We start from the raw sequence: 14,325 nt of genomic DNA on the forward strand, positions 1-14,325 counted from the left end.
AACCTTCAATACAGTAACCACTGTTGGAGAGAGGACACATCACATTTAAATCACAACAAATCTGGACTAGGATTTGTGAGACTTGGTAGCCATGGCTTGTCTCTGGTCTTAGGAGACAAGTATTTAGAGTTCCCCTGTTTATTTATATGTGTGTGTAAGAGTGTATGCTACATATGTTTGGGTACCCATAGATGACAGAAGGTGGTGACGGCATCTGCGTGCTACAGGTATAGAGCCTGTCCTGTCACTAGCTCTTAAGTCTGGACTGGCACTGACCTCACAGAGATCCACCTGCATCTGCCTTTTGAGTGCTGGGATTAAAGGCATATGCCACTACTGCCCCACATGGCCAATTTTTTTAATTAAAGTTTTTAGTTTGCATAAGGAGTAAGGAGTTTCATCAGGGCATTTTCATTCATGTTTTCTTAGTTAGAGTTTCTATTGCTGTGTCAAAACACCATGACCAAAAGCAACTTGGAAAGGAAAGGGTTTATTTCATCTTATAGCTTGATGTCCATCATCCAGAGCAGTTAGAGCTGGAACCCGAGGCAGGAAATGATGCAGAGGATTGGGGCAGTACAACAGACGGTGGGCTAGCCCCTACCATATAAATCATTAATCAAGAAAATGCCCAACAGACTTGGTTACAAGCCAATCCTATGCAGGCATTTTCTTGATTAAGTTTCCCTTTCCCTGGATGGCCCTAGCTTGCATCAGGTTGAGAAAAACTATCCAGGTCACATGTATGTCATAGTATTTGGCTCTTCTGCTTGGCTTCCCTGGTGCCTCCTTCTGCTGGTCATCTTATTCTCATAAGGTGACCTGTCTGTTTTCATCTCCTATGTATATATGTTTTATCTAGAAAAAACCAGGCAATGTTTGTTTATCAACTCCATTACCCTCTCTTCCCCTCTGCCCCCACTTTAGGCACACTCCCTACCCCACCATAGTCCCCTTTCTACTTGAAGGCCATACATATTATATATTATATATTTTATGCATATTCATCTTCTTTGCATTTTATATTGTTTTTAGTTAGCATACAAAGAAGTGGGTTTCGTTTTTATATTTTCAAATTATATCTATATATAGTGTCATATTTTCTTTTTTGTTCTTTCATTTCCTTCCCCTCAGTCTCCTCAAACTTGCTTTTTCTGATAAGAGCTGGGATAAATCATGACCCTTGGCTTGTCTTCCTGATTTCCTGTTAGAGTTTGTAGAATTCCTCATTAGGCTAATGTGTCTCTGTTAAGTGCCTTGGGAATCATATTCCAATGTCCAACCACAGTCTCAATCCCAACCAAGCTGATGCAACAAAACATTCATGAGATGGAACACCCAAACCTGGTGTGGGGTGAAGAAGAAAATCTGCTGTGGTTGTGATTGGACGGAGCTCAGACAAATACGGAGCTTGGGGATGAGCATTTTTATCGGTTTCTGTGATGTCCTAACTTGGTTTTTAAAATATTTTTAGTTAGCATTCAAAGAAATTGAGAGAAAGAGGTCTGAAGGGAGGGTAGGAGTGGGACCAAGGGAGAATAGTAGAATATACAAGTCATCTGGGCAGAAGGGGAGCTAGCTGGGGAGAAGGGGTCAGCAATAGGGTGAAATGTGGGCACAGAGAATTGTGGGGAGTGGACAGTATTGTTATTTAAAAAGATATGATGGTTGGGATGCCCCGAGTGGTCTGCGAACCAGGCAGAAGCTGCCGCCAGAGCAGTGTTCCCCGGGCAAGTGGCAGAGTCAGGCAGGTGGATGCGGTGGACGGCAGAGTAAATGGACATAAGACTGTACATAAAGCTAAACATTTATTACTTAGAGAAGAGGGAGACATTTATTACTTAAAGAAGAGGAAAACAGAGAGACATGGAGAAAAACATAGGAAGAGACAGAGACATGTGTGTACACACCAAGAGACGGGGTACAGAGAGAGAGTGTTACGATGGTGGCGAGGGAGGTCAGAAGTGGCTGGGAGTGGATGTGGTTAGCTCTTAAAGTGACCAGACCCAAAGGAATAACAGACAGAAACAAAAATAAGTGCATATATTTATCCCAGGGTTACAAAGAAACCTAGTTCGTATATATTTGAAATGCCATAGTTTTTTCTACTGTCATGTCACAATGTCATATATGTATATGTGACATTTACATGTGAGGCGTAGCATGCAGTATTTGTCTTTCTGAGTCTTGCCTTTTTAAAAAAAAGTTAGTGATCACCAGTTTTATTAAATTTCCTGCTAATTTAATTATCCTTCATTGTGGCATAAAGATCTATTGTGCTACATTTTCTTTACCTACTCATATGTTAATGAACATGTCCAATGGTTTCCTATCTTAGCTCTTGTCCACAGTTCTGTAATAAACATAGATGTGCCAATATTTTTCTGGTATGTTTTGCTGGTTAGATTTTTGTCACGTTGACACACACTGGAGTCGCCTAGTAAGAAGGACCCTCGACTGAGGAATTTCCCTCCTCAGATCGGTCTGTGGGTGTATCTGTGGGCATTTTCTTGCTTGACGATTGATGTGGAAGGAGCCCACTGAGGGTGGTGCCGCTCCTGAGCAAGCGGTCCTGGATCGTAGATGAAGGCAGGTTGAGACAGTCATGGGGAGCAAGCATGACTCCTCCATGGTCTCTGCTTCAGTTCCTGATGTCAGGTAGCTACTTGGAGTTTCTGTTCTGAATTGCCTCAGTGATGGACTGAAGTGGAAGTAGAGGCCCAGTAAACTCTTACTTCCCAGGTAGCTCTCTGGTCAGTGCTTCCCCACAGCAGTACAGAAGCAGACTGGGACATACGCTAACTTCACGTGTCTGTCTGGGGTTAATCGGGTCATCTCATGGTTCCAGCTTTAGTGTCTGAGTGGCCTCAGTACTGACTTATGGACTGGCTGCCTAAGTATACTTTTCCAATGCTAGGCAAGAATGGTTTCTTTGTCCCCCATCCACACCAGCAGTGGATGCTGCTGGTTTAGTTGGTGGTAGCTGGTCCAACAGGCAGGAGAGAAAATCTCAGTGTAGTCTTAAACTGTATTTCCCTGACAGCTAATGATGTTGAGTACTTGAAGGAAGTATCATTAGGACATTTGTCTTTCTTCCTGGCAGAACATAATGTTCCATTCATTAGTTCATTTATTGATCAGATGATTGGTTTTTGGGATTTAATTCCTGGAATTCTTCTATAGAATCTGGACAGGACTACATTATTAGATCTTGTGTTGACTAGAGTTAATTGTCAAACTTGAAAGAATTTAGAATCACCTGGGAGTTGGGCCTGGTATATGCCTGCAGAAAATTATCTTGATTAATTGATGCTGGAAGATCCAGTTTTTCTTTCTCTGATTTTAACATATCTATTTTTCTATTTTTAGGACTTAAAAATGTATGTTAGGAGAGGCTACTGTGGTATAATCCACAGTAAAATTTACCATTCAAGTTTATAGTTCTGGAAGTTTTTTTTAAATTAATTAAATTTGCTTTATGGATATGTCACACATATAGTCTGATTTCTCACTCCCTACCCTCTCTTACCTCCTTCCCACTCTTGTTGATACTCCCTCCTCCCTACAGGTCATTTCTGATGTTCTTGTCTTTTTGTTTTGTTTTATGGGACCTCTGGGTTTAATCTGCACCATCTGTATGACCATGCGTATGGAATTAGACAATGGAACCTGCTGGGTACACCAGTGGGTACACATCTGGAGATGACTCCCCATTGCTAGAATCCATAAATAGCCACTGGTTTAGAAAGGGTGGGTAGGGCCACAGAGAAACCTCCCATTTCTTGATTGACTTTGACAGGTCCAGTTTCGCGTGGGTCTAGAGCAGTTGCTGTGAGCCCATGATTGCCATGGCTGTGTCAAGCCCAGAAAAGAGCATTTCACAGCCACCCTCCCTGTCTCCTGGCTCTTACATTCCTTCTACGTGTTGTTTTGCAATATTTCCTGGAATGGTATAAATGGTCTCCTTAGGGCTGAGAACTCAACCAGTTAGAGGGATTTGAGGCATCTGGCCTCTAACAGCACCCACACTTGTGCAGATGTCTACACATGGACATATATATGCACACATAATTAAAAATGAAATAAGAAAATGTAGAAAGTGAGCTCAGTGCTGCCTTGACCTTTGAACTGTGAGCCAGAATAAGCCCTTTCTCCCATAGGTTGCTCCTGTCAGGGTATTTTATCATAGGAATAGGAAATGAAGCTAAGATAGATGAATAGTTGGCAAAGATTTAGGGCATCCCTTCATTCTGATGATGGCTTCTTCTGCTGGACCGAAGAAACATTCTAATTTTATGCAATCCTATTTGTTAGTTCCAGATTATTCCCTGTGCTGTCAGAGATCATTGTCAAAACTGTCTTTTCTCCAATTAATGTTTTGACAACTTTGTTAATGACTGCGTGGCTCTAACTATGCGATTAACTTCTAATTTCTCTGTGGTGTATGTGACTGTTGTTTCATGATAGGGCTCTGTAACACAATCTGAAGTGATTTTAATTTGTTACCCCATTAAAAACTATAGCTCTGGATCTTTATTTATATATGAATCTGCCAAAATAAAATTCTTTGGCTCCAATTCCCAACAAACTTAAAAGGGCATCACTTAATTAAATAGAACATGCATACAGGAATGTATATGGAATATTTTATATAAAATATATAAAATTTTATATAATATATGATGCTAGAATGTATAGTAGATAATGTTTCAAATCCAAATATAGCCAAGAGGCATGTATTAGATTTAATTAGGTGTCATTTTTATTTGCAGGGAGAAGTGGTTGAAGTTACATTTGTAGGTGCTAACCCAAAGAATTCAGCAGAAAATCAGGTGAGCTTCATTGTCTTCCAAATTTAAATCCACTTTTAAAGCTTCCCTTCACTTTTCAGGAAAATCGCACATATTCAAAAATATATCAGATTTTTCTTACTTTATTTTTGGAGGTGGGAAAATGTTCAGTGGGTACAGCTGGTGAGGAATTGAATGTGGAGCACAGCACATAGGAAGACTGTCCCGGACCCTTCAGAATGTCATGTGTAGAACAATTCCTGTAGGGGCAAACTGTGTTTCCAGAAGACACAGACTCAGAGACATTCTCATTTACACATTTAAATTTAGAAAACTAAGTGTGTTATCATATTGAAATGGGCAAAAAAAAAATTAAGGAGGTGATTTCCCCTCCTTTCGGGGACCTTTATGACCCCCCCAGCATTGCTACTCCAGACCTCTTCTGCCTTGGAATGATTGCACACTGATGCATTCCCCAAGAGTTCTGTTCCATGTGCTTTACATTGGCTGGTTTCTTGTTGACACTATTGAATGTTTAACGTGGAAAAATTACATAAGAAATAGCATGCCTGATGTAAAAACAAACGGTCCCAAAATTAATAAAGTAGAACATGGTAGTACCTCTTCCCACAAATCTGTTTCTTAGAGTTAATTACTGTTAACAATTTGTTACCAAACATGTCCTGGTTCTTTTCTTTGGTGATATATATATGGTAAACCACTCACACATATATAACATGCTTAGAAACAAATGACTGTGGTCTTCTGCAGTTTCCGTAGAGTAATCTTGTATCAAAACGAAAAATAGTGGTATAAGTTCTGACTCCAAGCATCTAACCAAACTAGATGTAGTAACTCACAGTTGAAATCCCAGGATGTGGGAAGTAGAGGTCAGATAACCAAGCGTTGTATGCCAGCCTACCCTATACAGCAAGGCTTTGTCTCAAAAACTAAGGAAAGCTGGTTTGGTAAGGTGACTCAGTTTGTAAAGAAGTTTGTCACCAATCCCGAGGAACCTGAGTTCAGTCCCAGCAACCCGCAGGGAGGAAGGAGAGAACTGACTTCAACATGTGTGTTGTGGCATTCATGCATTCCTCGTGGTACATGCTCAATGACATAAATTAACAAAATTTTAAAAATACTAACTAAATACAAGAAGGTAACAGCTAATACCACAAACTCCCAAAAAATCTGTAGAAATTTTTGGAGGACAGTGGATCTATAAAAGTGGTTTTTAGGTCACTTCTCTACCCTGACAGCAGATATAGCCATTATATTGAGTCATTCTTCCTAGGGTACAAAATCACTTATAATCCAAAACACCTTCCTGTCAAATGAGCTGTGTCCTTTCTGTCTATTCAAATGCTGTTGCTCCATGATAGAACTGTGGCAATATGATGCCATCACAACAAGTTTTGGGAGAGATATTCCAATGTTTGGACAGTCAGTGTGACCCTGTGGTCAAGCTCTTCTAGAACATTTGCACGGTCAGAACATTCCTTTCTGAAGATATCAAGATGCTGTATGATGCCTGACATCCTCAGGGCACTCATCTCACAAGTGCTGTAGGACAGGATGCTAACAGCATCATGATGGTACCCCTCAGCACCCTCTGAAAGGGGGCACAGCAATCTCCAGTGCTCTTCATTACCTGCAATCATATTGCCACTATCCCTAATTGCTGAACAACTGTTGTCTCCAAATATTAAGCGAGATGATTTTTATATACTGCTACATGCATTTAGCTAATCCTCTCTATTACCCAGTAGCTTGTTTTATTGTCCTTACTTTGTATATACGTAAACTCATCGGCAGAGAGATTAACTTTTAATAAATATGCACCTGTAAGAGATTATGATAGGGAAGTAGGGAAAAGGTTTTGTCCTGATATTTTGGGGACTTAGACATGTTTTACAAGCTGTATTCTAGACCTACTTATTAGGGACCATCATACTTCCTACTCCATGTAAGGCCCCCACAATACCACCGTGTCCTCAATGTGCAGAAGCAGCTCTCTTTATTAGTCTTCATGGTGATGAGCATTTCCTTATTAAATGTCATGTATCGGTTGAAAAATTAGAGAATTGTTTTAATCAATGACATGGCCGAAACACAAATGAATACTTCATTTATTAAAGTTATCTGGAGATTTGTAAATGCCAGGTATACAGGGTTGTGAAGAGTAGAGATGAAGTCGACAAACTCCTATTTGTGTATGTGTGTGTGTGTGTGTTCATGTAGATGTGGACACATATGTGCCCTGGGTGCAGAGATGTGGAGGTCAAAGTTCAACATTGCATATGTTCCTCATTTGCTCTCTATCTTTCTTTCTTTCTTTTTTTTTTTTTTTTGATAAAGTGCCCCTCATTGAACTTAGAGCCTTAAAAAGACTAGCCTGGGAGCTTCAGTGCTCTCTCTGTCTCTACCTCCCAGTACTGGGATTCTAAGCACATCTACATGCACATGTGGGTTCTGGGTCCTCATGAACTTGGGTTTTCATGCTTCTACAGCAAGCACTTTACCGACTGACCCATCCTCACAGCTCTTTGAGGCCTATCTGTCAGGGAGGCAGTGGGCAAATCTTGATGGTAATGGAGATTTATGGCCACTTTATTTATTACCTTGTCATATCATCCAAACCTTTGCTTTATTTGAAGCTGTGTTCTTGGTCTGAAACAAATTGCTCTGTTATAGTTATCTCCCAGTGTAGAAATACACTCTGCCTATGATATGGTTTCTAGACATCTATTATTACAGTGTAGAAGTGTCTTTAGCACCCCAGGACAGGGACAATTTATGTATTTTTTTCAACTTTTTGACTTAGGAAGGCATGGTAACTAATAATTCAGTTACCTGGAGGCAGAGAGAGAGGAAGATGCCCCATTTCTTCTCCTCAATCATGGAGTGATGGAGAGGCTTTTCCTCTTTATCTTAATTTATGTCTTTTAAAAATCTCATTTCACTTTAAATTTCTTCTCAGCCCTAACTTCCAAATTTGCTGTGAATATCAAAATTACACTTCCTCAAAATTTCTAAATTTTTCTGCTTTTCTTTTAAAAAAAAAGAGGTAAACTATTATTCTGAAGACGTTGCATAAAGGGGTGTGCCCAGGAATTTGGGTAAAATCCTGATGCATGTGCACAACAGACTTTGGTGGGTTGGTGTGTAGCGAAGGGAGCCAGAGCAGAGCGGATCGCTCTGTGACTGTGTTGTGCTTGATAAGCGGTGTTAATTGTATTTCAGACCCATGAAACCTTCCTCACTGTGGAGAAATATGAGGACTCTATAGCTGACTGGCAGATAATGTATAACGATGCCTCCTGGGAGACGAGGTAAGCTTGTCTATGTATTATTTGTCCGTGATGCCTTGAAAACAGTTGCTTCAAAATGTCGGAAGGACAAACTGAAAGTCTTCTTAATACATGACATGATATTAATGATACCAAATTTCCAAGGCCCCTTCTGGCCACATTTGCTTATTTTATTAGGCTCCATTTGAACTCTATTGACAGGGAGCAGCCAGCATAGTGTCAGCTTCTCTAGGATCAGGTACAATGAGATGTTGGCTGACATCCTTTGGCTTTTATTTTAGTGTTGTTGGGGGTAGAATCTAGAGCCTGCTACACACTGGAAAAGTGCTGTGTCCCTGAGCCATGACCCTCTCCAGCTTGCACCGACTTTGTTTTTCCCATGGTCACAGGAAGTTCTTGAAAAACTAGTCAGCCTTCTTGTAAATTGGTTGAAAAATATTCTAGGTGAAGGAGTTGGCATGATTTGGTAGAGTTCATTGTAGAGGTCCTGCACCTGCTTGGATAGGTTTATTCTTAGATATTTTATATTTTTTGAGGCTATTGAGAATAGGAGTGTGTCTGTGATCTCTTTTTCAGGTGTTTATTGTTGGTGTATAGAAAAGCTTTAGATTTTTGTAAGCTGATTTTCCATGCTGCCATTTTGTTAAAATTATTGATGGTTCCCAGATTGTTTCTGGTGAAAATTTCATATCTCTTGCATATAATATCATTTCATCTGCAAAGAAAAATAATTTGACTCCTTCTTTTCAAATTTATATCTCGTGTATTTCCCTCTCTTGCCTTATTGCTCTAGCGAGTGGTTAGAACATGATTTTGGAAAGAAGTGGAAATAGTGGACAGCCCTGTCTCATTCCTGCTTCCAGTGGGATTGGTTCAAGTTTTTCTCCATTTAGGATGATGTTGTCTGTGGATTTGTCATAAATAGGCTTTAGTATGTTGACATATTTTTCCCCTAGTTCTACTCTCTCTAGGACTTTTATCATGAAGGCGTGTTGATTTTTGTCAAAAGCATTTTCTGTGTCTATTGAGATGATAGTGTGACTTCCTTGTAGTTTTAAATTCATTGATGTGGTTGATTACATTTATTGGCTTATGCTATATATGTTTAACCATTCTCACATCTTGGGAATAACGTCAACTCGATCGTGGTAGATAATCTTTTTGGTATGTGTTATATATTTGGTTTGTAGTGTTTTACTGAGGATTTTAATATCTATCTTCACTAGGGATAATGGCCTGTAGTTTTCATTTTTTGTTGTGTCTTTCCTGGTTTTGGTATTAGCATGACACTGACTTCTGAGAAGGAGCCAGGGAGCGCTCCTTCTCTTCCTAAAGTGTTTGAGAGGGATTGGTTGTAGACCTTTGGAAGTCTTGAAGAATTTTGCTGTGAATCCATCTGACCCTGGACTTTTTCTTTTTTTAAAGTCAGAAAGCATTTATTTTTTTTCTATCTCTTCATTTGTTTTGCATTTGTTTAAGTTGTTGAGCTCTTGTTGGTTTAATTTTGGTGAGTTCACTGAATCTAGAAAATTGTCTGTTACTTTTGTATTTTTTAACTTAATGGAGTACAGGTTTCTAAAACATTCCCTTAAAATATTCTGAGTTTCTTTGGTGTCTATTGTAATGTTTGCCCATTAATTTCTAATTCTGTTAATTTGGGTCCTTCCTTCCCTCCCTCCCTCCCTCCCTCCCTCCCTCCCTCCCTCCCTCCCTCCCTCCCTCCCTCCCTCCCTCACTCCTTTCCTGTTAGTTGGTCCAAGAGTCTGTTGATTTTCTTTTTCTTCTCAAAGAATCACCTTTTAGAGTTGTTGAGTTTTTTGTATTCTTTTTTTGTTTTCTCCATTTAAGTAGTTTCAGTTCTGGTTTTTATTATTTCTCGCCATCTAAATGGGTGTGAGTTTGTTTCAGGATTTGGTCTGTTTTGTAGAAACTTCTATGAGCTACTAAGTAGAGTGTGTATTTTTTGGCATTTGGGTGAAATATTCTGTAGATATTTATTAGGTCTATTCGATATGTGATATTGTTTAATTCTGATGCTTTTCTGCTGTTATTTTTGTCCAGATGGCCTGTCTATTTGGGACATTAAAATTATTGACTATTGTTGGAGGTTAATCTGTGTCTTTAATTCTAATTGTATGATTTTTTTAAAAAAATTGTGTGCCCTAAAATTAGGTGCATATATATTTAAGATTGTAATATCTTTTTGGCTAATTATTCCCTTAATTAGAATGAAGTGCCCTTATTTATTTCTTCTGATTAGTTTGAGTTCAAAGTCTATTTTTCCAGATACAGGATAGAAGTCCTTGCTGGTATTTGCCTGTAGTTTTCAAAGTTTCCACTGAGAAATCAGTTGTTATATGGGTGATTTTTTCTTTATATGTGACCTGTGTTTTTTTTTCCTTGTTCTTTCAGTAGCCATTCTTTGCTCCTTATAATATTTGTGTTTTGAGTATGATATGTCACAATGAGGTTTTTTTTTTTTTTTTTTTACTGGTTCTGCCTATTTGCTGTTCTTTGTGCTGTATCTATATGAGTGCATCTTTCCTTTGTTTGGGGAAGTTTTCTTCTATTATCTTGTTGAATATTTGAAGATCATCAGTTCTAGCTATTGACTTGGGATTCATCACCTTCATCTATGCCTATAATTTGAAAATCTGTTCTTTTCCTGGTGTTCCTCAGCTCCTTCATGCTCTTTCCTGTGTTATTTTTTCTGTTTTTTTCATAGTCAAAGCTAATTTCTTTAAGTCCTAATGTTCTGTATTCTGTGTGAGTCATTCCACCAGCCTGATTTTCCTTTGAGTTTCCTAGTTGAATTATTGAGTTGTTTTAAACTCCACCTTCATTTCCGCTTGAGTTCTCATCAGTGTTTCTGTCTCTGAATTGAATCCACCTTTCAGGATGGGACAGAGCACAGGATATGTGATCTGGGTGGACCTGAAAGTTGGCCATGGTGCAGGTGTGGTGAAATCAAGTAGTAGGAGGGATCTTGGATGAATGCACATCCTTTCCAAAGCCTGTGGGTTGGGGGCAGATTGGATGTGGCTGCCTGGACTGGGATGGGGAATTGGATGTGGGACTCTGGGTCGATCTCGGGACTGGGGAGGATGTTCAAAGAGTGAACTAGCAAGGTCCTGGCATAAATTGTGCACTGCAGGCTGGGTCTGCAGGTTGAATGTTGTACAGGCAGATTGAGGTCATCTGGTAGGAAGGGGACCTGGGCTGTTGTGCAGAATGACAAGCAAACATTTTAAAGAGCAATGTTGTGTTTTTTTATTTGCTTGTTTTCTATTAACAGGCTCTACTGGCGCAAGGGACTCCTGGGTCTGAGCAATGCAACCATTGAATGGTATATTCCAGAAACTGCACAGCCTGGAATCTACAGAATACGATACTTTGGACACAATCGGAAGCAAGAATTTCTAAGGCCTGCCGTCATACTTGCATTTGAAGGCATTTCTTCTCCTTTTGAAGTTGTAGCTACTTAAGAAAATGTTGACAGATATTGAAAAACAGCTTTTCTCTGTGTACATTATAGAGTGGTTTCACACAAATGTGAACTATCAGTTTGATTTTTTTTTTTTTTGTGGCTGTCCCTGCTTGGGAGACAGATAGTTTATTGCTGGCGGGACAGATATGCGTGTTTATGTGTTTGTATGATTATGCATATACATGCTTACAGGGAAGGGAGAGAAGGGGGCAGAGAGAAAGCGAAAGAATGAATGAGTGAGTGAATGAATGAATGAATGGTTATTAGTGAATGAGAGAATATGTATGAGAGAAGTTGTCTGACAATCATGCTTCTCATGGTCTTCATCCTAAAGTATGATTTTACTTGAGGCTTTGTGGTTGCTTAAGAGATAATTCCCTTCAATATGAAATCTCAGCAATACGATGATATTATCTGAAGATATGTGAACAATGTTTAACCTATTTATTTATAGACTTTGGGAATGAGAATTCTAGAGAACTTTCTAGAAATCCTCTAGAATGACACTTGATTTTCCAGAGAGGTATAGCGAGGTTTAATTCACTTTAGGTCAGAGTAAGGTTATTATATATTTCCCCCAGCTGCATTTACAAAGTATCATGTAAACTTGCTACAAATACATGAGCCCAGCTAAAATGCACCCAGAAAAAATTGCATGCCAGATTTTCCTGCATTCAAATGAGCTTAGTCCTTTCAATCAATCACTTTGGGATGGGTCTGCCTGGCTCAGGGTTATTGTTCATGTTCAGATCGTTTCTGGGATCGCCTCCAGAGTCCAAGTATGTGGCTGTCACTTCCAGTGCTTTGATTATGTTTTGTATTCCTCAAAGTGTCCTTATCCCGTTCGATCATGTCTCGTCTTCCCAGGTTTTTAAATGTCTCACCAGTCAAATGTACCTCAAACTATAAAGCTTTGCCTTGGATGTCGATCTTAAAACCAAAATATTAAGACTGGAAATACAGTCTTCAAAGGGGAAATTTAAAAGGCATTTATCTGTTCTTTTAGCAACTACTCACTAACTCATGGTTCTTTTGAGTTATGGAATAGTAATTTAAACATACATATCCAGTGTTGTACTCATTCATGTCATATTGAAATGATTGTATAGATGAATCCTCTGAAGAATAAAATAGTCAACCAGAAATGTAAGTTCTGGAGGGATCTTTGACAATCACAAATTTTCAAATCATCTGTTAGATGTCTTCTATGCTAGTTATTATGATTTGGGAAGAAAGAAGGCCAAATAATTTTTAAATATTAATCTGAAAGTAATGTTTTAGTGCTTATGATATACTCTAACCTATGAGATAGGACAATTTAATATGAATTGAAAGTTCTAGTTGCATTTAAAATTACCTAAGTTAGTTAGTAAAGTCAAGTCATATTATTGCAGGTAGGTAAAGGAGTAAGCATTTTAAGAGAAAGTCAATCTTCATTTCAAAAGGAAGCTTATTTTAAAAACAGCAATGGTAAGGCAGACCTGCACTTTTTTTTCCCCATGGCTTATGTACTTAAGCATAGTAGACCAAACCAAAAGAGCCCAGAGCATGGTTTGCTGACTTTGTTTTCCAGTGTTTCTATGGAGGATAACTGCTGAAAAATGAGCAAATCAGGATTTTCAAGATTTGTGTAAATATATACTCTGATGAGAACACCCTACTAAGTGTAAATGGTCAAGGACTTAACACATTTTGAAAATAGTTTATCTCAGAATAAAAAAAATTATAGCAGAACCCATGATGTGATTGAAAATGTATTCCCCATGGCCCAGAACAATACAAGGATGTATTTCCCATCACCCTTCCCCCAGTGAAGCTTTCCTCAAAAAGTCTGCCTAGGAATCCCTCTTTATCATTGGTAACTATGCCATAGAGACCATTGCATCATGTATCTGCGTGCCCAGTCCCGCATGGAAATAAACCACAGAAACATAGTTTCTCAGTAGACTTCTTCTCTTACAGCCAGTATGATTCTAGTTTTTGCAGTCTATATATATATATAAAAGACAAACCATGACCAGGTCCCCGCATTATACAACCACTGTTACCTGGGCATCAAAGAACCCCATCAGGTAGCTGATCTGATCAGTTCATCTAAAGCCACAGACCCTGTTTGTGTCTCTGTAAATAGCTACATGGAGCCAAAATGCATGGAAGAAGCTCTGGAAAAGGATGTGGGAAGTGGTGGTTGGGTTGGCGAGAGCACTGTTTTGGAGGAGAGCCTGTTTGTCCAACCGCCTGTATTTCACTTGCTGTGCCTTGCCTACTCTGATTTCAAGGATACTGTGATCCCCTTAGAGTGCATAAAACAATTTCTTTCCCAGGTCTATATTTTTATGCATTCTGTAAAAGTTATTATTCTGTAAACTTGTCAGTATTCAAGAGAATATTTAATAATAAATATAGAACTATACTTGGAAAAAGTGTTTGGGAAAAGTATTTTGTAATGAGAGGGAGTGTGGACACTTTGAAGAAAGACGGAAGAAGGCTGTGGTTCTGTTATTCAAGGTCGGGGGGAGTAGTATGTATAAGCTTTGTAGATAGATAGTTACTCAAACTGAATATACCCACTCCCAGTTCCCTCCCAACCTCTGAAGGTCTGATGCTAATTATGTGTGTATGGCAGGCACTTTGTGAGCTTCTTGGACAACTGAGACATCTTCTTGGCAGGTGGCTAGTAATAAAGTTATGAGCTGATTCTGAATAGCAAGGCCAAGAAAAAATTTACTGATGAATG

At 39.0% G+C, this 14,325-nt stretch overlaps 1 protein-coding gene across 3 annotated transcripts in view; it reads left to right on the forward strand.

Moving 5' to 3' along the window:
* Positions 1-13,580, forward strand: part of Asah2 (N-acylsphingosine amidohydrolase 2) — a 105,162-nt gene extending 91,582 nt beyond the window's left edge. For all 3 annotated transcript variants that reach the window (XM_087908001.1, XM_087908000.1, XM_087907999.1), the window contains 3 exons: positions 4,773-4,832; positions 8,034-8,122; positions 11,397-13,580. In XM_087908001.1, coding sequence (XP_087764127.1) covers positions 4,773-4,832; positions 8,034-8,122; positions 11,397-11,586 — 339 coding nt within the window. In that variant the 3' untranslated portion in view covers positions 11,587-13,580. The remainder of the gene's footprint in view (positions 1-4,772; positions 4,833-8,033; positions 8,123-11,396) is intronic.
* Positions 13,581-14,325: the final 745 nt, after the last annotated feature.

The sequence above is a fragment of the Myodes glareolus genome, chromosome 7 (assembly GCF_982192425.1).
Source record: "Myodes glareolus chromosome 7, mMyoGla1.1, whole genome shotgun sequence".
In the NCBI taxonomy this organism is placed as follows: Eukaryota; Metazoa; Chordata; class Mammalia; order Rodentia; family Cricetidae; genus Myodes; species Myodes glareolus.